The sequence below is a fragment of the Gopherus flavomarginatus genome, chromosome 7 (assembly GCF_025201925.1).
Source record: "Gopherus flavomarginatus isolate rGopFla2 chromosome 7, rGopFla2.mat.asm, whole genome shotgun sequence".
Classification (NCBI taxonomy): Eukaryota; Metazoa; Chordata; order Testudines; family Testudinidae; genus Gopherus; species Gopherus flavomarginatus.
The window spans coordinates 55,609,857-55,631,213 of NC_066623.1; the positions used below are offsets into that span (position 1 = coordinate 55,609,857).

Below are 21,357 nucleotides of genomic sequence, written 5' to 3' on the forward strand. Positions count from 1 at the left end.
CATGTATTTCTCATACTGGATGTTTTTGTCTCCTCATATAGGAGAGGTAAACACTTAATTTGTTTTCTCAGGCACAATAACCTTGCTGTGCGACCAAAAGGACTGTCTACACTGGTGAAGAGTGGTGTTCCAGAGGCACTAAGGGCAGAGATTTGGCAGTTGCTAGCAGGATGCCATGACAACCAGGCCATGTTGGACAAATACAGGATTCTCATCACAAAGGTAAAAATTATGTATGCTTTTGTTTTCTAGAATAAACTATGTAGAACCTCAGTTTTGTGTGGCTGCAAAGTGACAAGTGTGCAGAACTGTTTATATACGTGTATAGATATATATATAAAAAAGGTAATTGAAATGGTGATGAACACACTTTACCCCCTGCTGTGGGTAGCTGCTGGATGGCATTAATTGATAATAGAAAACAATGACCTATATCCATAGTAATGCTTGACATTTAACTTTCTGTTTGCCTTGATAACAACCACTGCATTGCCTTGTTTTTAAAGTGTTGGGTCTTATTTAAGATTTATTGTTTGTTAGCATCAGCCTCCAATTGATGTATATTTTAATTTTTGCTCTTTATTGAAAGAATATGATCTTGGCAAAGGCTTTTTTTATATAAGAATATTAAAAAGTATATTTAAGTATGAAGAGACTTGGCTCCTCTTCTCATCACATGGTTTCCAGTGCATAGCATCATTAGTAATCTGGAGCAGTGGTTCTGCAAACTTTTCATTCTATGGACAGGAATATCCTCTCATGTGTCACCTCCCCTCACCACATCCCAATGCCTCTGCTGCTTGGGTGTCCTAATAGTTTTTGCAGATTATCAGGAAAGCCTTCCCAAACTACTGATGAACATGGACCACAGTTTGAGCATCATTAGTGTTAAGTTACAAAGCTTCTGTGCATTTTCAGACTACTCATTCTGCTCTATAAGATTTATCTATTTTATGTTTCAAAAACACATATCACTGTTGTTTTATCTGATTTAAAACAATAGCCACAAAGATGAGTGTGATGGAAGCAAGTAATGACTTCAGTTTTACATTGTGCTTGTAAAATGTACTGGATTTATAGCCCCAGAGACTGAAATTTTCTGTCCACAGAAAACATACAGCATAGGCAATGGCAATGTGAACTTCCTCACAGTGCCCTCCCACTATGACTGAATCCTGACTACAATACTAGTAGTAATTAGTAGCATATTTAGAGTGCCACCATTTTAGTATCTGTTGCCCTCACAAGTCTTATTTAGAGATATTAGAGAAATGGAACTCTGTCTTACCGTGTTGCTGCTTGTACCTTTTAATCTAACCAGTCAGCTAGGATTTTAAGGTGAGAAAGTTGCTTCTGGAATTGAGAGAAGAGTTTGGTCTTCATGGCCTATTTAGCCTTGCTAGCAGGAAAGTCAGATGATAATGTTTTTTGTGATTTGGACTCAGTTTTCTCTGTGAAACCACCATTTTGTTGTGTGCTGTATCAAATCCATTCACTGTTATTCTTCCCCTCCATTCTAACAGTGGGGAAACTCTTTATTGTGGGGTGTAAAAGTTGATTTCTTTTCTGTATGACTCTGATCTTTAAACTGTTGCCGTACAAAAATATGTAGCTGCAATTCGGGCTTTTCACGAACTAGTAGAATCTAAGGATTTCTAGACGGCTTATATTTTTTTGAGATTATTAAGGGACAATTGCATCTAACGTTTGATATGAAATTTTTGCAAACTCGCTTTTGCTGAATGGAAATCTTTTTCTCTGAAGGCATGAACTTTGTCCCATCAACTATGAATATACAAATGCTGGCGACTATATAATTTGGCATATGATGGATAAAATAGTTAGTGAAATGAGATGAAGTGGATTTTTGTTTCCAGTGAAGAAGTTGTTTTCACTTTAAATGTTCATCATTCTGCTTATATCTTTCACTGTCCCTCATGCCTGTCCTAGTGAGGTCTTATTCTGTCAGTGAGAATCTAAAAACCTTATGCGACCTAGTAGGTATTAACAAAGTCTATACAATTTGTGTTTTAACATCCTGTGTTTCAGATTGTTCTGAGGTGGGCTTGTCATTCAAAGGCTTAGGTTTAAAATTGGCTGTAGCAAGCTTTTAGTTAGTCCTATGTGGTGTAACTGTGCCTAGGGTAGATGAATGGGAGGGAGAGAAAAATACAAAGACTTTTCCATTAGTGTTTCAGCAAGTATCACTTGCGTCCATTCTCAATGTGCTGGGGCACAGCCTGAGAAGTTTAACTTGTACTCATGATTATCTTGGCTGGTAGAGGTGAATGGAGAGAAATATAGTTGTTAGTAGGAATTGTCAATGATGCCTTTTTAGCATCTTTTAAAGAAGCAGTTGTTAGACTTTTGATACCGAGAATCTTAATTACCGTCATGTCTACAATCTTTCTCTTTAAGGGAGGTTTATTGGGTAGGCCGTGGCAAAGCAGCTCAGATAATATCTAGAGCGTCAAGACATCTGGGGACCCTTATTTTAGGCGTTGTTATGGTATGGAGGTTGCATTGTAGGATGATCATCTTCTGGTGACTGAAGATCAAGAGTCTGTGCTCATTCTATTGGATGATGATGTTCCATCATCAGTCTTTGATCACAAGACACTGTTAACATAGAAATTTGTGGACCCTTGCATGGATAGTTGAACCAGCCCCATTCTTTTTTCTCTGACAAGACCAAAAATTTTTGTACAGTTGCTTATCTCTGGATGTCAAGGCTGATTCCCCACTCTGGCACTTGGAATGCAGAAGATGGGGGCCCACGAGGATTCTGAAAAGCAATTCTGGCCACTCTAGGCTTGTGTTAAACTCCCAAGGTTACAGCTTTTCTCTGACCTTGGATTGGTAGATGCTGCCACCACCCAAGTGCAGAACCCCTTTGAGAGCACTTGTGTAGCACACTTGGAAATTCCTTTCTGTGGGGTACCCTCAAGCCCTTTCACTCCCCCTCTGGGGAAGAGCTGAAGAAAAAGTCCAATTCTGTTCTAAATAAAGATAAATTTTATTAATAAAAAAAAGATACATCTGGGAACTCAGACTGTTGCTAGATCTTAAAAGGGCAACTACAAGGATTAAGCTTCAAGAATAGCTTTCTTGAGGTCCAGCTTAAAGGTTACAGGCAAAACAAAAGCACCTAGGGTTAGCACAGAGGAATCCACAAGCCATAACAAAATAAAAGAGAGAAACTTCATCGTGTCTTCCTAGACATTTCCTGATCTACTTACGTATCTGGAGTTTTAAATGAGTAGTTTCTAATGTGATAGACCCAGGACAGTTGGGAACAGCAGAGTAGTAGAAGGGAGATATACTGGCCACTGGATAAGCAGTTTTCTGTTCCCTGAGTGACTAGAGCAGGGGCTGCTCCAGGCTAATGAGAACACCTGACTCCAATTAACCTGTCAAGAGTTAGGTGAGGCTGTTAAGCACCTGACTCTAATTAAGGGCCCTCTGATGCTATAAAAGGGCTCACTCCAGTCAGGCTAAAGAGAGTGAGGGAGCCAGAGGAGAGGAAGTGCGTGTGAGGAACTGAGAGCAAGAGGCGTGCAAGAAGCTGAGAGTGAGTAGGCATACTGCTGGAGGACTGAGAAATACAAGCATTATTAGAAATCAGGAGGAAGGTCTGGTGGTGAGGACAAAGAAGGTGTTGGGAGGAGTGCCATGGGGAAGTAGCCCAGGGAGTTGTAGCTGTCGTGCAACTGTACCCAGAAGCACTCATTTGACAGCCGTAGTGCCCAGGTCTGGAAGCTGGAGTAGAGGGCAGGCCTGGGTTCCTCCCAACTCCTGAGCAAACACAGGAGGAATTGACCTGAACTGTGGCTTCTACCAGAGGGGAAGATCTCTGGGCTGTTTCCCGACCCACAGAGTGAATCTGTGAGGCGAGCAAATCCGCCAATAAGCACAGGACCCACCAAGGTAGAGAAGGAACTTTATCACACTAGGTATAATATTGATGATTTTTTCATACCTGGCTAAGCTTCTTACAGCATAACTGCTGTCCTATCCACAGACCGACAAAAGAGGAGTCTTGTTTCAATTTTAAAAAGTTCTAGCCTTCCCATTGGCTCTTTTGGACAGGTGCCAGCTCACTTCCTTTTACCTATGCATAGCAGTGAGGCTTTTTAACCCTTTACAGGTAGAGCAATTAGCTCACTGAGAGTACTTTTTTCTAGCTGTATTTTGTTAGAAGGTTGTGACTTTTTCCTTTTGAATGTGGACCGTGCTATACTACTGCATGTCTTTGTCACTTCCAGATTGGATTCCTGCCATGCAGTCTGCCATATTGTGACTAGCTTTTAAATGGGTGGAAAGGAGGTGAGGTGCATGGAGGTAGCCTTTCTATGTACCTGCACAATGGAACACCCTTTGCACATGCCATTGTGTATCAAGCTTGCATTTTGTTTCTGGATGTGACCTGCTGAATGCTGGCTGCCTTGTAGACTTGTTTGCTTGCATGGTACTGCAACACTTAAGGTCTGCTGTGGTAGTTGAGCTAACAGCCTTCATGTTTAAATAGGAGTGGGCTGGTGGCATGGTGTTTCCAGTTAGGGACCCATGACAATAGATCTTGCCCCACTACTTTAATTTCATAAGGTTTGGATCTTTATTTTACTGGCACATTGCAAAGATTACCTGTTTTCTCATGCTTTTCTTGGGTCAAGTGGTTGGAGTTTGCATTGAGGGATGTTTGGTTTTACTTTGCTGGACTTTGGGGGTGTGGTTCTTTATGGTCAATGATGACATTTGTTTTGTTTTTTAAATCTGTATGTGCGTGAAGAACTTTGGACTTTTATTACAAATTGAAATAAATCTCTGATGGCCAGCTGGCTTGGGCAGTGTTGTACAATAAATCCAGGTCTGACTCTTCTGTTCACCACGGCATATTTTTAAATTGCTAGGTTGAATGTCACTTCACCCTGTATGTTAACGTCATTTTGCCTTATGTATACCTTCTAATATTGTATGTCGTTTATTTCTCTGCATGTAATTATTGCTCATATAATACTTTTTCTGTTTTCCATTAATAGGGTAACCAGATGTCCCAATTTTATAGAAACAGTTCCGATATTTGGGGCTTTTTCTACATAGGCTCCTATTACCCTCCACTCCCTGTCCTAATTTTTCACACTTCAAATCTGGTCAACCTATCTATGAAAATCTCTTTAAGCTTTTAAAAAACCTAGGAACATAAGAATTGCTATAGTGAACCAGATAAAAGGTCCATCTGTTCTTGTGTCTTGTCTCTAGTGATGGCTGATATCAGATATCCTCTTAATGGACAATTATGGAATAATCTGCAATAGGGAAAGTTTCTCCCTAAACACTGTCATTTCATGGTTGATTTATATATTGAAGAATTTTCTTTGTCTTATTAGGTTTCTTGACCTCTTGGTAGCATAGTCTCTAAAAGTAGGAATCTTTACAGTAGAAGACTTGGATGCAAACGAGTAAATCAATTATCTTTAATTGAATGTTTGCAAATATGGATTTAGGGACCTAACTTGAGGCACAAGGTAGGAAAACTTAGGCTTTAGTCCCTAAGCAAGAATGGGGAACTCACACTTGGAGTCTCTCATACTGAATGTATAATATCTAGCCATCATTGCTTGTGACTATCTCAAGTAGAGAAGTGAGTTATGTTAGTGTCTGGAGGCTTTGAAAATACTCCAGCACTGACATGACATAACCCACAGTGAGGATCTATCTGCTTGGCTTTATGGAAAATTACTGCTTGTAGGCAGACAGCAGGAAATATATCATAGATGGACCCTAAAATGAATTAAGTTATGGCAGATACTAAAAATAAATTTTATTCTAATTTGGAATTCTAATTATATACAAACTTTTTGAAAATGTCATACATTTAACAAACAGTAATGCAAAAATACTTCTAATCGTCTAACCATGTATTGTCAAATAACTTCATAATTAATGTTCCCACATTTCAGCGTACAGTTCAGTGACAACATAAAATGGTTATTTTATTTTCATTTTTAACTCTTCAACCATATCAAAATAGCATTTTAAATACAAAGTTGAAATCTACCATTTTGTTTTTCTTTTTTTGAGAGTGCTAGAGTCTGTGTTTTGGGTGGGGTTGGGTTTTTTTAAACTCAACACAGGAAAGAAAGATGTTTCCCCTTATTAGAAAGATGATTTATAACATGCCTTGTCCTCCAAGAGACATGTCTGCTGTTCTTGACACAACACTGAGAGAAGAAACCTGCAGAAGCAGGAAAGCCAAATGGAGCCACCTGCTGTGATACACAAATGGCATGGAAGGTAGGGAAACTGAAGCAGGAAAGCACTTCTGATGAGAGAGAAAAGGAATGGGTGGTAGTGTCAGGCTGTCTGGAGTGGCTCACAAATGTGGGTGCAAACTTAGGGCAGACTGTTACAAACCAGGGCACAAACCCCAAACTAGTTGTGTGTTCTGTAATTAGATTTCACCATCCAAGTATGTACTCTTCAAGCACTGTAAGCTTCAACATGGTGTCACAAACAGTCACTTTGAGTACTCCAGTCTATCTTGCCACCCAGGTAAGCCTGCATTTGTGATAGATGGTCCCTTACACCAAAAATCACAACAATATTCAGGTTACTCCCAGTCTGAAAGGACCAGTCATTTACCCTAGGTCAATTGTAACCTTAGCTCTCTCACCAAAGACGACACTTGGCACATAGGTATCAATCACATTTTAAAGTTTATCAGGTTTTGTTTATAGTTCATAAGCCCTGTCCTGCCCATGATGTCCTATCCATAAATCAATTTGCAAATCTTTTAAATGAAAGACTCTATGTAAATGTAAATTATTATTTTAAGAGGCAAAAATGGCCTATCACTTAGAAATAATAGTCATCTCACTGCAGAGGACTTGCTGGACTTGAAAATGAACAAAATCTTTCCTATCCTAGGTGCATCTCATTAATGTTTCATGTTCCCTTAAATTTTGTGGCTTGATTTTTAAGAAAAAAACAAACTTATAATAGAACAAAGGAAACTATTATTAGTGTTGCCAGAATTGAATCAGCTAGAGAATTATTGTTCTTTAAAGTTCTCTGTGATTACTTAATGGGATGCTGTCAGTTTAAAATCACATTTCTCTGTTTGCTAAGGTGCTAGATAAAATATTAAATATGTTTCCTAACTGCATACACAGGAACAAATGATCAAGGACAGGCAATTAGCAGACAATATTAAAGGAGAATTGAAAGTGATTTATTTAGTATGCTGAGAAAAAGAGCAATATTGTCATTATAGAATGTGTTTGGGGTTATATGGGGTGATATATCTGGATGTGAATGCAATACAAATATCCTTAAATGGACTGAGATTTGTATGAAGAAACTCAGGCAAGAGTTAATGCCTGTATTTCTGGAAGAATTGACTTGTATCGGGAACCATACAAGGCTGTCCATGATTGTCATTATTATTGGCTATGGAAATAGAAAATTGTTTGCCCAGAAAATTAGATATAATCAACTAATTAAAGGAATAGAAATGGGGAAAAATTCAGCCAAAAATTTGCTCTGTTTGCTCACTGTGTAATGCATGTATCTGGGCCAAGAATGTAATTGCAGGCCATTCAGTTGGAGAGCGACTTTTCTGGTGATTCTTCTGGGTCTCAAAGTATGGGAAGTTTGATTCTGGGATTAAATTACAAAATCAGGAGAACAAATCTCTTTAAAAAACATAAATTTTTACCAGTTGTAGATAGCCCAGCTTTTAACCCAAATTATGTTGGGTTTTTGTGAAAGGGTTAGGAGGGACTTTGTGGAAGATTGGCAAAATTAGGTGAATGAATCAGCTGCTTAGGACTGAAATCTTCATGTCTTACAATGAGGTCAAAACAATGTATAAAATGCCCCTTTCAGCTTTCGTTAGTATATGCTATGCAACACTGTTAACAATTTAGGCAGAACTACAAAGATTAATAGACCTCTCACAGTCTGAGACAATACTTTCCAAACAGGGAAATAATAAGGGATTAACTTGTAATATATACAATATTTATGAGAAGACAGAATAAAGATACAAAAGAGAAATTTTATGTGAAGAAAGGGAAATTACAAATACTGTATGGAAAAGGGAAATTACTTTGAAATTTTCAGTGGTTTCTGAAGTTAGGTTAGAGCAGAGGTGGCCCATGGGACCCTTCTGCCTGGCCCCTGAGCTCCTGGCCCAGGAGGCTAGCCCCCCGGCCCCATCCCTGCTGTCCCTCCTCCCCCGCAGCCTCAGCTCACTGCACCACCAGCACAATGCTCTGGGCTGTGAGCTCCTGGGGTAGCGCATCTGCAGCCTGATGCAGTGATGTGGCTGTAGCGCCGCCAGCCACCTGTGCTCCAGGCAGCGCGGTAAGGGGGCACAGAGCAGGGGGGGTTGGATAGAGGTCAGGGGAGTTTGGGGGTGGTGGTCAGGGGCAGAGGTGTGGCTAGAGGTCGGGGCAGTCAGAGGGTGGGCAACAGGGGTTGAATGGAGTCAGGAGTCCTGGGGGGTGCAGTCAGGAAGGCGAGGGACATTGGATGGGGCGATGCGGGGCGGGCAGGGGGATGGATTCTTGGGACAGTCAGGGGACAGGGAGAAGAGGGTTGGATGGGGCAGGGGTCCCTGGCGGCTGTCAGGGAACAGGGGGGGTTGAATGGGGCAGCAGTCCTGGCGGGGGGGCCGTCAGGGAGTGAGAAGCAGCAGAGAGTTGGATGGGAACGGGGCCCAGCCCACATCTGGCTGTTTGGGAGGCACAGCTTCCCCTAGCCAGCCCTCCATAGAATTTTGGAAACCTGATGTGGCCCTCAAGCCAAAATGTTTTCCCTCCCCTGGGTTAGAGCATGGTTTCAAAGCAGGAGCAAACAGATACTGGAGGGAATATAAAGAAAGATGAAGTTTTCTTACCTTTTTCTAGGATGGGCAAGTCCCTTTACCAGTAGTCTCTGGTCCAAAATTAAAGAACAAATAGAACTAATAAGTAGATTTTTGTGTTCCAAACCACCCAGGGTAAATCAGGGTAAGAATTTTCCCATTTTGTCGTCTTTCCTTCTATTCTGGTCAACCTTGGGGTTTTTAAAAATGCTTAGTTTGAGCTCCTCTTCTAGAGAATAGCGTGCTTCCACAGAGCTGAACTTATGTTATGCTAACAGAGTTTTAATACAGCTATTTCTATGCATTTTCCTGTTAATTCTGTGCGAAAGTTGAGTATGAAAGCTGGAAGTAAAAGATCAGCCTTCAAATAACTCATGTAAACCTGTTAAAAACATGTGCAAGCATTTATTTTTTCAACATTTCAAATTCTAATAACTATATTTGTACAGAGGGAAACATTTTGCTACATATTTAATATACTTTGCTTTTAATACATCTAGTTAATCTTCATTTTTCTGAGTTAAATAATACAGCTGCAAGATAGAAGTGAAGGAAATTGGAAGTGAGCCAAAGTTTATATAAATGTGAGTAAATCCGGTATACTTTGAAGTCTTTTGAAAGCTTGTAATTTCTGTTTCTATTAGGAAGCCCCCATCTTCATTTCTGACTGCAAAAGTAGCCTTGTAATGTTCACTTGTAGATTTGAGTATTATTTCTAACATGGAAAGACGCCATTGATTTGGATAGAAAATAGATCAACTTGTTATTTCTAGCAGCAACAGAGGATATTAAGTTTGAACCAAGAGGGAGAAGCATGTTTTATCCCAACGCACAATGCAGGCTTACGTTGTTAAATGTTCTGGGACTAATTAAACAATAAAGGACTCTAATTGAAAAGGGGATTGCACACCAGCTGCCCGTGCAGGCTGTTTTAAAGAAAGAAACTAGAAAAAAATATTTGCATAGCAACTTTCTGGCAATTTCTCCTGTATGGGACATTTCATTTGTTTGTCATCACTGAAGCTGGGTTAGTTTATGCTTCCATTTAGAGTATAGCACCTTCTGTTCCACCTGTCGAATTTCCTGTGAAGCATCACTTGCCATTAAACTTGCTGCTTAGTGGTCTACCTCCAATATTAACCTATATGAGAGCACCAGTGGTAGGCAAGATTTTGTTAATTTTCAAGTCCAGCAACTTCTCAATAATGGTGTTGTGCAGTGAGCTGCTATTACTATTTCTAAATAGACTACTTTCTCTTCTTCTAATAAGACACGTATTTACTGCAAAGACCCTTACAAACTGATTTATGGCTAGGGGATGTGGGTTAATAACTTTACTTTTGTGAAAATTTGTCTTGGGATCTTTGGAGACCACAACTTGTCCAAACTATGGTTTCAAACTTCCTTAGGAAAAAAGCACATCCAGCTGCACATTGTTTCCTGACACTGTTTTAGAGTGGGAAATTTGCTTAATACTAACGCTATGGAAAGCTTTCACCTACTGAATTTTTCTTCCAGTGTCTGGCTTGTTCCTTGGCTGTGTTCTATTTAAATATTGAGTAGGCATGACCTCCTTACTGCTTATAGATAAGATCACCACCCAGGGTGGTGTGACTGAAGGCTCATATAAATCTTCTGTAATTGATAATGTATAAGGTAATTTTCTGCAGTTTGCTAAGAAAAAAAGAGAAAAATATCCAATGATTTAAAGGCAGTTAAGATTTTATTCTTCTTATTAAAAAGTGAAAATGATGTAGAAGTAATTCTTCGTAATCATATAACACTTGGTCTGTGTTGGATATCAATTTCTTAATGATTGGCTTGGGTATTAGGTGAAATACTTCTTGCAGGAGCATGCCTTCCTGTATTATTATCTTTGTGTGGTGTCCTATGAGCTTGTTGCCCAGTTTTATTTTTGTTTAATTTCAGTTTGTTCAATATCCATAGCAGATTCTGCTGCTTTAATTTTATCTACTTTTCCTAGGAGGCAAAGGATAAGGTGGTTCTCTCCACACTCTTAGATTGTTCATGCCATATTTTGTGAATCCCCACTTTTATAAGTATCATACATTTTGCTCTTCATGGAGGAAGGAAGACTGACAGGACAGCATGTCATTTTGTGGTGTAAATTAATAATATTCTGAGTGTTATAAGTGCTGAAAGTTAGGAGATAGAAAGGTCTCATGTTTTATAAATGTTTCTAGTAGCTTTTTTATTTATTTCTGTAGTGCTACATTTCTGCAGCTTTGAAGATTTTGGACTATTATGCCATATGAACTGAAAACATTTACTACAAATAATTAGTAAATGTTGAGGCATATTATTGTACTTGGAAAGCCAGCCCATTCCTGTTTCCCTCAGTATAACCTTTGTTGTTGGAATGAAGTGACTCATAAAAAATATATTTTATTATGTTTTAGTAAAGTAATTAAACCCAAATTTTCAATGAATTGTGTACACATTTTTGTGCGTATTTGAGTTGGTGTATGAAGCTGATTAGTGCCCACAACCCCAGCTTATATGGCACACACAAAAAATGCACATATACCTGTTTGAAAATGTGTTCTCTAATCTGTTGAACCTATTGAGATGGTATTTGCGTAGTGCATAGTGCCAAAAACTTTAGTGCTAAACAAATAAATAATAACGGTTTATTGTACACTATGCAATAAGTGGTTTGAGCATTGGCCTGCTAAACCCCAGGGTAGTGAGTTCAATTGTTCAGGGGGCCACTTAGGGATCTGGGGCAAAAATGAGTACTTGGGCCTGCTAGTGAAGGCAGGGGGCTGGACTTGATGACCTTTCAAGGTCCCTTCCAGTTCTATGAGATAGATATATCTCCATAAATGAATATCCAATTAAGGAATACAATTGTTAAATACAGTGAGGAACTTGGATATCAGATTTGAATGAAATTAATGAAAATAATGAACAGGAGTTATGACAAAAGATCATACTTAAAATCAGTGACATGTATTTGTTAAAATACTTTACCTAAAATACACTTGCTAGTTTTATTCAGCTTTAAAGACTTTCTTAACGCTTAGAGCTTGATCGTGTGACTTGTTCTTGCCCTCAACTTCCATTGACTTCACTGAGAATTAAGGGTGCTTGGTTCTTTGGAGAAGAGATGCACTATATTGCAAGATCAGGTACTTCACTATTGTGGAGTTTCTAATATGATTACCTTTTTTGCTTAGTAATTGTAACTGTTTATATGCTGCTGCCTTCTGTTTTGTCTGCTTGAACATAGACAATGGCAGAAAAATTCTGATAAATCAACAGCAAACCTAGGTGATAAAATTTGATGAAGCATTAGTCTCTCGTCTTTCCTTCAACTAAGGTGACCAGATGTCCCGATTTTATAAGGACAGTCCTGGTATTTGAGGCTTTGTTTTATATAGACACCTCCTCCCACCCTGTCCCGATTTTTCACAATTGCTATCTGGTTGTGCTACCTCCATCCCAAACATTACTGTTGGTTTGAATATCTAGGTCTCATGTATTGGACAGACTTACCTGTGAGGCATATTTTGTATAAAAACAATAGGAGAAACTTGTAACTACAAATAACAGGCCAGGTTCAGTGATTTGCACCAGCTGAGAATCTGACCCATAATTCTTCATTTATCTGTGAGCAGGGAAATGCTTAGAAAACTGTCCGATTTTAGGGTCTTAATGCATAGCTTTCCCTCTTAAGTATTTAAAGTTTTATTACAATACTACATAATAAACTGAAATACTGAAGTAAATAGTTGTCATTTGTGTCTGAATTATTCCTTCTTCCCCTGAGTTTGTGCACATTACTTTGAAGATAGTTTGTCTTTCTGAAAGTATATCTAACATTGTACTTTCAGGTCATTTATTGGTAGGGCATCTTCAATTTTTCCATGTTAAGAAAGTCCTAATAAGACCACAAAACAAACAAACAACTCTTTGCTTTGCTCATTGTAGCACAGTATAGAATGAAGGGTAGATTGAATTTTGGTTGTTTCTGGCCCCAGGTATGAGAATAATGCTGACCAGTGTGACAGGGTCAGGCCAGATGTCTACAGGAGAGTGTAGGCAGATATATTAGTCCCAGATTAAGTAGATCCCTTTTCCCTGGGTAAGGTAACAGGGGCAATTCCAGAGCGAGCAGGCAGGCTAATTAGGACACCTGGAGCCAATTAAGAAGAAACTGCTAGAATCAATTAGTACAGGCTGACTAATCAGAGCACCTGAGTTAAAAAGGACCTCACTTCAGTTTGTAGTGTGCATACAAGGATCTGGGAGCAAGACGCACTAGGAGCTGAGAGTGAGAAGACATATTGCTGGAAGGCTGAGGAGTACAAGGATTATCAGACACCAGGAGAGAGGTCCTGTGGTGAGGATAAAGAAGGTGTTGGGAGGAGGTCATGAGGAAGTAGCCCAGGGAGTTGTAGCTGTCATGCAGCTGTACGAGGAGGCACTCAAGACAGCTGCAGTCCCCTGGGCTGGAACCTGGAGTAGAGGGCGGGTCTGGGTTCCTCCCAAACCTTCCAACTCCTGATCAGACACAGGAGGAATTGACCTGGAATGTGGCTTCTACCAGAGAGGAAGGTCTCTGGGCTGTTTCCTGACTCACGTGGTGAATCTCTGAGGCCAGCAAATCTGCCAATAAGTGCAGGACCCACCAAGGTAGAGGAGGAACTTTGTCACACCAGTTAGGCAGTGGGAAACTCGTGGCATGATCATTCATATTCTTGCATGATGTGTGTGCAGAGTATCAGAGGGGTAGCCGTGTTAGTCTGGATCTGTAAAAGCAGCAAAGAATCCTGTGGCATCTTATAGACTAACAGATGTTTTGGAGCACGTGGGTGAATACCACAAAAGCTCATGCTCCAAAACGTCTGTTAGTCTATAAGGTGCCACAGGATTCTTTGCTGTGTGCGGAGTGTGTACAAAAAGTTATGAATCCACACTAGAATTATATTCTTAAAATGTGTTTGGCAAGCAATGCATAAGCATTATCTACCTTAGCCAAAGGAATGTGTATTTTATACTTTAACCCAGCCTGGTCATGAGGAAAAGACAATGAAGGACCATTTTTACATACTAGGTAAAGAGAGGTGTCAAGCCAGCAAGTGATGTGTCTTCAGGAGAGAGAAGCCTGGCCTGGGTTTTGCTTTTCAAAGAATATGTTGGAAAGATTTACTGCTCTGTAAAGATAGGGGGACTGAACCTCAGGTGATAAACAATTGAATCAACCAACTGTATAAATATTACTGTTTTACAAAGTGTGTGGAGTGAGGTCTTTTCTGAAAGCTAATGGCACACTGGTGATTAATATCAGTTGGAAATCTATATTTTAACACTATGTACAGAAATATGGATGCTTAATGATATTATACTTTAAAATATGTGGCCAGACAGGGAGAAACAGGTTCCCCCTCAGACAGGAGAGAGGGCAGCTATCTACTGTCTCTGGTGATATTAATCAAGGTGTGGCCAAAAACAATGCTTTCTGTCACAAATGCCCATCTGTTTCTTCCATTAGCAGCTGTGTAAGGGATGTAGGAATTGCAGTTCTGGATCAGACTTATGGCTATCCAGTGCATTATCCTGTATGAGTGGGCAGTACCAGACCTTCATAGGAAAATTTCTCCATAGTGAAAAATTGTGAGGTAGATGTAGTTGCCAATAATTGAAGCATTTTTCCAGGGATCTAGGGATCTGGGATCAAAAACACCTAGCTCTGGAGAGTTGTGTGTATATTTTGGTGAGCTTTAATTTTATTTAGCTTTTAAAAGTTTGGGGATTAAATAACATACCAATGTTTAGATTCTTATTCACATCAGTGGGGACCCAAACTAGACTCCATATGTCTCCATCCCCACATAAGCCCGTTCTTGCAACAGGCAGCCTCTATCTGCAATTGTCTTGGGGATGCGTGGACGTGAGCAAGAAAGCTGCATACCTCTGATATTCCTAATGGAGAACCGCTTTCCCCGCCCACCCATTTCTGGTGTTTTCTTCTCTCTTCCCACTACCCTAGGAAATAGAGGACCAAAGGGTTTCTCCCTTCATTCAATCTCATTTTAGGGACCCTCGGGGGATCTCCCCATTTACAGTCTTTTGGTAGTGGAATGGTATTTGAAGCTTCCTGCTCGGGGGATCTCCCCATTTACAGTCTTTTGGTAGTGGAATGGTATTTGAAGCTTCCTGCAAGTCTTCTATCAGCCTTTTCCCCTGTTTCTTTCTCCTTCAGCCCTAATGTGGGAGTCTGAATGGGAGAGAACAGACTACATATGCAAGGACTGTGTTGTCTCACCCTCTTTAAGGGACCAGGCTAGCTGGTTGGCAGTGGTCCCTTTCTGACCTCTACTAGCCTCTGCTGCAGGGCCAATGAAACCCATTAGGTGACCTAGGCGGTCGCCTGGGGTGCTAACATTTGGGGGGCAGTGACCGCGGTGGCTGGATCTTTGGCCGTCCCGGTCATCAGTGGTATTTCAGGGGCGGGACCTTCCGCCGCCTCTGTTGGGGGTGCCATTTCGGGGTTGGGACCTTCCACTGCCTAGGGCGGCAAAAAAGCTGGCAGCGCTCCGGCTCTGCTGCTTAGCATCTACCTCTTGCAGGCTTCGGGAGAGGGTATAGCTCCCCGCTGTGGCCTACTGACTAGACACCTGATTTCTTTTAGAAAATGGAGCCAGTGTGTGGCCTGGGATTTTGGCTTGGATTGAAAGTGCTCAGGAAAAGGTTTAAACAGAGCTGTTAAAGTTTTGTGCAGCTCCATGTGTGACAGGAAAATTATTTATTGAAAACAATTGCAAATAGCCACAAACGTCAACTTAGTACAATGGTGTGGCTCTAGTGCTGGGGAAGGGTGTTTGCTTTGTTTATCCAATATGCATCAGCTCTGACATAGGGGCAGAGGAAGTTTTCTCTTGAAGTAACGAGTAGTTCAGCCTCCATGACCCATTCAGTTTTTGGGGCTCTTTGCTGAGTCTACCAATTAATGCAAACTATGATGATGAATTTGTGGTATCAGAGCTGGAACTGAGACCCACTGAACTCATTTCCTATTGAGGTCAGAAAACATCCTTTGAATGGGAACAGCTTTTAATCTCTATTGATCTAGGCTGGGTTCAGGCTAGTGACCTTTAGATAGAAGGTCCTGTAATTTTTAAATAATTCCCTGAAGCATCCAGTCCCACAGTAAGTGCTAGACAAACTTTCTGGGGAAATATGTGTAATAAATCAAGTTCTGACATTTTGGGAGCTGACACTTTGCCTCTGCTCTCTGTGTGGATATAGAGGCAGAACTTCCCCCATGCTGCTATGTCCTCTTCAAACATATTCTACAATTAAAGTTGTTCTTAAAGGAACAGCTCCCATTAACTAAAATACAAACAATAATAATAGAGCAATAAAACAAATATTAACAATCATCCAAATTCATTCTAAGTGTAATATTTTGCAATATAAAATCGTGTCAACAACTACAGTTATTCCAGGATACTCACAAATATAAGTAGTTCCATATATTTAGCTCTTTCATTTATAATTCAAGACAGCACTGTATTGTTGGTTATTAGGATACAATTCCTGGCTCTGGGAGCATTGTCTGGCCTACAAGCTAGAGACAGCATATCCAAGTACATAATTTGGCACACTTCTTCTGAAGGTTAGTGAATGAGATTTCGCTCTGTCATATCAGAGACCTGGAATCTATTCCTAACTCTGGGTGAATGATAATTGCCTCTCCCCTAAAGTAATGAGATGAAGTAGGGAGGGATAGCTCAGTGGTTTGAGCATTGGCCTGCTAAACCCAGGGTTGTGAGTTGAATCCCTGATGGGGCCATTTAGGGATCTGGGGCAAAAAACCCTTCTGGGGAGATTGGTCTCACTTTGAGTAGGGGGTTGGACTAGATTACCTCTTGAGGTCCCTTCCAGTCCTGATATTCTATGATTCTAAGGCTATTAAGGGCTAGGAAATGTGCAGATGTATTAACAGCAGTCATTAGAATTTATGATCTCTTGGTTGCAGTTTTATACACATTCCCCTAGGCATCAGGGCATTTTGTAGTGGAGGGTCAGGGTCCCTGTCTCTCCTTCCTCTTCCCTTACACATTTTTGATTGATAGTTCTATTAGATGCTTAAAAAAACAGGGTAGTCCAGGTCAAACTGGGACAATTAGCAAGAAGGGTAATATAATACATATGGTTTCCTCCTTACCCTAGATATTTAGTGGTATGTTTTATGTCCTGAGCGTGAACACATAGCTGTTCATACAGCAATCCGAGTGAAAATCTTGTTAAAAGTAGGAGTTTTGTATACTATATTGTATGTGCTAATGTTTCTGAAGGCAAGAATAATTGTTCTTAAGTACTTCCCTGTTGTGGACTGTTGTATGTAATTTTGTGTTCAGTTTGTATATAAGCATCTAGGTGCCACAGCCAAAGGAACTCTATAAAATGTAAAGAATTATTGCATATGTAGACTGACAGATCACTGTAATTTCTGAGAAAATAAAATAAAAAATGAACCTCCTGTGAACATTACAATCTCATTTAAAATTGATTGCATGCTGACTCCTTCCTAACTATCCACCATCTTCAAACAAAGGATTGCGTAATTGCCATTCAGGACACTGCAGTACTGAAGGATGAGATTTGTCTGAAAGTGAGAGAGAGAGCTAGCATTAACCATTCTATATTACTGTGTGTGGAACAACTACTAGGGGGAATTGTGCCTGTAGGGGAAGAAGAGACAGTGCCCCATATAGTGTATTTTGGTAGTTTTCCATTCTGGAAATCTAATGTCTGGCATCACTGAAATTCAGACAATTATGATTTAACATTTACTTCTGGTTTTAGGGCTAATTCACTTCTGCTGTTAACACACTGATTGTAAAGGAAATGTAAACGTTATTCATTAGGGCAAATTTCAGCCAGCCTGAACTTGGCTTCTAAAACTGCAAACATATTGGGAATGTAGATCAGGTGGTTGAATGCTGAATTACCATATTTGCATGTGTCAGTGCAGATTTGCATGCCCAAATACAGCGATTGCATGCAAAATTACCCTGTTGAAAAATTGGGTTCTTTTTACTTTTTGAACACTTACCTGACAGTCTCTTGTACCGTATAAAAGTCAGCTTTTAAAATAGATCGTGGTGTTTTTTGTTGCATATAAGTTAAGATCCATTTGTATCTCAGATGCTATATGTTCTACACAAGGTCAGATCAGTTTGTATCTAATATTAAAATGGTTCCTTTAAAAAAATCTATACTATTTGTTTCTAGTTTCTATATAATGATAACTATCATTGTGGCACTTAAGCATAAAGAGATTTAAACACTAAAACAAGAAGACTACAAAACTATTTATCAAAAATCGAGTGAAATAAATACATGAACCTGTGTACTTTGCATTTAGTTTCTTTTCTCAAAGAATTTTGATGCTGTACAAAAAAGTGTTGATACCTCTGTGACCAAGTGAACAAATGCCCATTGATGACTAAATAGTACAAATCAACGCATGTGGTTTTTCCATTCATGTCCACAAAGAAATATAAAATTTTATTTTTCTCTTGAAATGCACGCACTCTTTGTCTATATTTCTTTTCTTGGATAAAGGCATGATGGCCTTTTGTCGCAAGCTGAATAAAGAAATGAAGCAAGGGATGTGTAGCTCACCCTTTACTTTTTTCTTTTAAATTTTTATTTAAAGCGGAATCTGCCGGTCTACTGACTGCAGTAAGTATTCACCCTCTGACTTATTTGAAGTTTCCTTTTTCTTGCCAGATTGGGGTATTTGCCTTCCATCCAGTGGGTATCACATTCCAGGGATCTAATCCAGACCAGTGAGAGATATTACCTTCTGTCCATCAACCTTAGGAGCTTCACAATGCCTTGCTGCTGTAGCTCCCAAATTGGGCTGTTCACTAATAGTCAAACAGCATGCAGGTCACACCCTGAGTATCTGTGTATAGTTGCAGCCTGCCAGCAAAACTCCATCCCCACTCTGGTTTCCACCAGCCTGGGTTACCACTTGCAGGGTGACCCCAACCCACTCCCAGTCCCAGATTTTCCCAACTGTATGTATAACGCACTGTTCTTCTTCGAGTGATTGCTCACATCCATTCCAGTTAGGTGTGCGCGCTGCGCGTGCACGTTCGTCGGAAACTTTTTACCCTAGCAACTCCAGTGGGCCGGCAGGTCGCCCCCTGGAGTGGCGCCGCCATGGCGCCCAATATATATCCCTGCCGGCCCACCCGCTCCTCAGTTCCTTCTTACCGCCGTGTCGGTCGTTGGAACTGTGGAGCGCGGCATAGCTGTCCTCCACGTCCCTAGCTCCCCTTGTTATCTATCGTTTATCTCTAGCACTATTGTAGTTGTTAATTAGATTGTTAAGTGTAGATAGTAGTAGTTAAGTTAAGTAGTTTGTAAATAGTTCTTCGCCGGGGGCTTAGCCCTTCCCGGCACCCAGCACCAGGCTCATGCCTGGTTCGCCGGGCTTCAAGCAGTGTGCGGCCTGCAAGAAGCCCATGCCTACCAGCGATCCCCACGACGCGTGCCTGAAGTGCCTGGGGGAATCGCACAGATCCGACAAGTGCCGCATCTGCAAGGCTTTTAAGCCAAGGACAAAGAAGGAGAGGGATCAAAGGCTACGGACTCTCCTTATGGAGGCGGCACTTGACCCGGCGGCTTCGCAGGCCGTGATCTCGGCGCCGGCACCGGATCGCACCGGCACCGAGAAGACTCCCCGGCACCGACCTTCTCCGGCACCGGGGACAGAGCCTAGGCCGTCGAAGTCTATTACTCCGGCCAGGCAGACCCGACTGGAGCGCCCGGCCTCAACATCGGCCGCGGCGCCGCCGGCACCGTCGACTCCGGGCCCGGCGGGTCCGTCGAGTCCGGTGCCGCCAAGCTCCCCCATGACATCTGGGGTTGAGATAGTGGTGCCATCCACACCGGAGACCTTCGCCTCGGCACGGGACCTCATAGCCATGACTGAGCCCACTCAGCTGCCACCCCCGGTACCTCCGGTGCGGGTCGTGTCCAGAGGCAAGCCTATGATGTCGGCACCGTCTCGGGACTCACGTTCTCGATCCAGGTCCCGACGTCACGGTCGCTCCAGATCCCGCCGCCGCTCGCAGTCCCGGCACCGCTCCCCTCAGCGGTACCGGTCGCACTCGCGGCGCCGGTCGACATCAAGACGATCGCGGTCGGACTCCAGCCGCCGATACCGGCACCGCGATTCCAGGAGCCGATCCAGACATTACTCGCCGCACCGTTCGACCTCCCGGCACCGAGCTGGTGGCAGGTCCCGGTCCCGTTCGACCTCCCGGCACCGAGCTGGTGGCAGGTCCCGATCCCGGCACCGAAGCGGCGCCCGGTACCGGTCCAGATCCCGGCACCGTGACAGAACCCGGTCCCGGCACCGATATGACTCCCGGCACCGGTCCCCGGCACCGAGAAGATCGTCCGTGCCGGCCCGCGCAGACCCTTACCATCCAGGGTCCGCCCCGCCATGGCCCTCTAGGCAGCCGTCCGTATCTTCGCAAACGGACAGCGGGTACGCGCTGGGCACCGACCGGCAGGCGGCGCTGTTCAGCAATCCGCCACAGCAGGACCAAGGCCCGCATCAATGGGGATTCTGGACACCCTGGGCATACCATCAGGCCCAGGGCCCCCAACAGCTCCCTGCTAGGCCGGCGACTGCGGAGCGCAGGGCACCTGAAGCCTCGTTGTCTCGCCCCCCTCCCTCCCCGGATGGGGAGGAAGGGTCCAAGCATCAAGACTCCGCTTTGGCTCCTGAGGCAGAGGCGAGGGCCGAAGGAGACCCGCCGTTAGACACTCTCTTGCCGGGGGTCTCCTCATCCTCCTCCCCGGATGAAGCGGTGGCTGGTACCTCCTCCAACAGCCCCCCCCCGCTGGACCTCAGGGCGCACCAAGACCTCCTCAGGCGAGTAGCCCAAAATCTGAGTCTGCAAGCCGAGGAGGTCTCGGAGATAGAGGACCCAATTGTTACCATCCTCTCGGCAGACGCTCCCACCAGAGTCGCCCTACCATTCGTACGAACCATCCAGGCCAACGCCAACACCATCTGGCAGTCTCCGGCCTCCATTCCTCCTACTGCGAAGGGCGTCGAGAGGAAGTACATGGCTCCTTCTAAGGGCTACGAGTACCTCCATGTGCACCCGACTCCGTGTTCCCTGGTGGTTCAATCAGTGAACGATAAGGAGCGTCACGGCCAGGAGGCTCCAGCCCCCAAATCCAGGGAGGCCAGGCGGATGGACCTCCTCGGCCGTAAGGTGTACTCGGCTGGGGCGCTGCAGCTCAGGGTCTCCAACCAGCAAGCCCTGCTGAGCAGATACGCCTTCAACTCCTGGGTGGCAGCAGACAAATTCAAGGAGCTGCTGCCACAAGATGCTCGCCAAGAGTTTACGGCCATCTTGGAGGAAGGCAAGAAGGTCGCACGCACGTCCTTGCAAGCCTCTTTGGACGCTGCAGACTCGGCT

The 21,357-nt window shown here is 42.6% G+C and overlaps 1 protein-coding gene across 15 annotated transcripts in view; it reads left to right on the forward strand.

Annotated features, from left to right (window-relative positions):
• The window catches only part of RABGAP1L (RAB GTPase activating protein 1 like), a 567,720-nt gene that overhangs the window by 167,826 nt on the left and 378,537 nt on the right, over positions 1-21,357 (forward strand). For 12 of the 15 annotated variants that reach the window (XM_050963018.1, XM_050963014.1, XM_050963022.1 and 9 more), the window contains one exon: positions 72-222. In XM_050963018.1, coding sequence (XP_050818975.1) covers positions 72-222 — 151 coding nt within the window. Of the gene's footprint in view, positions 1-71; positions 223-4,265; positions 4,407-6,193; positions 6,628-11,097; positions 11,274-21,357 lie in introns of those variants that run through there. The other 3 variants (XM_050963023.1, XM_050963026.1, XM_050963024.1) reach the window with 3 other exon arrangements.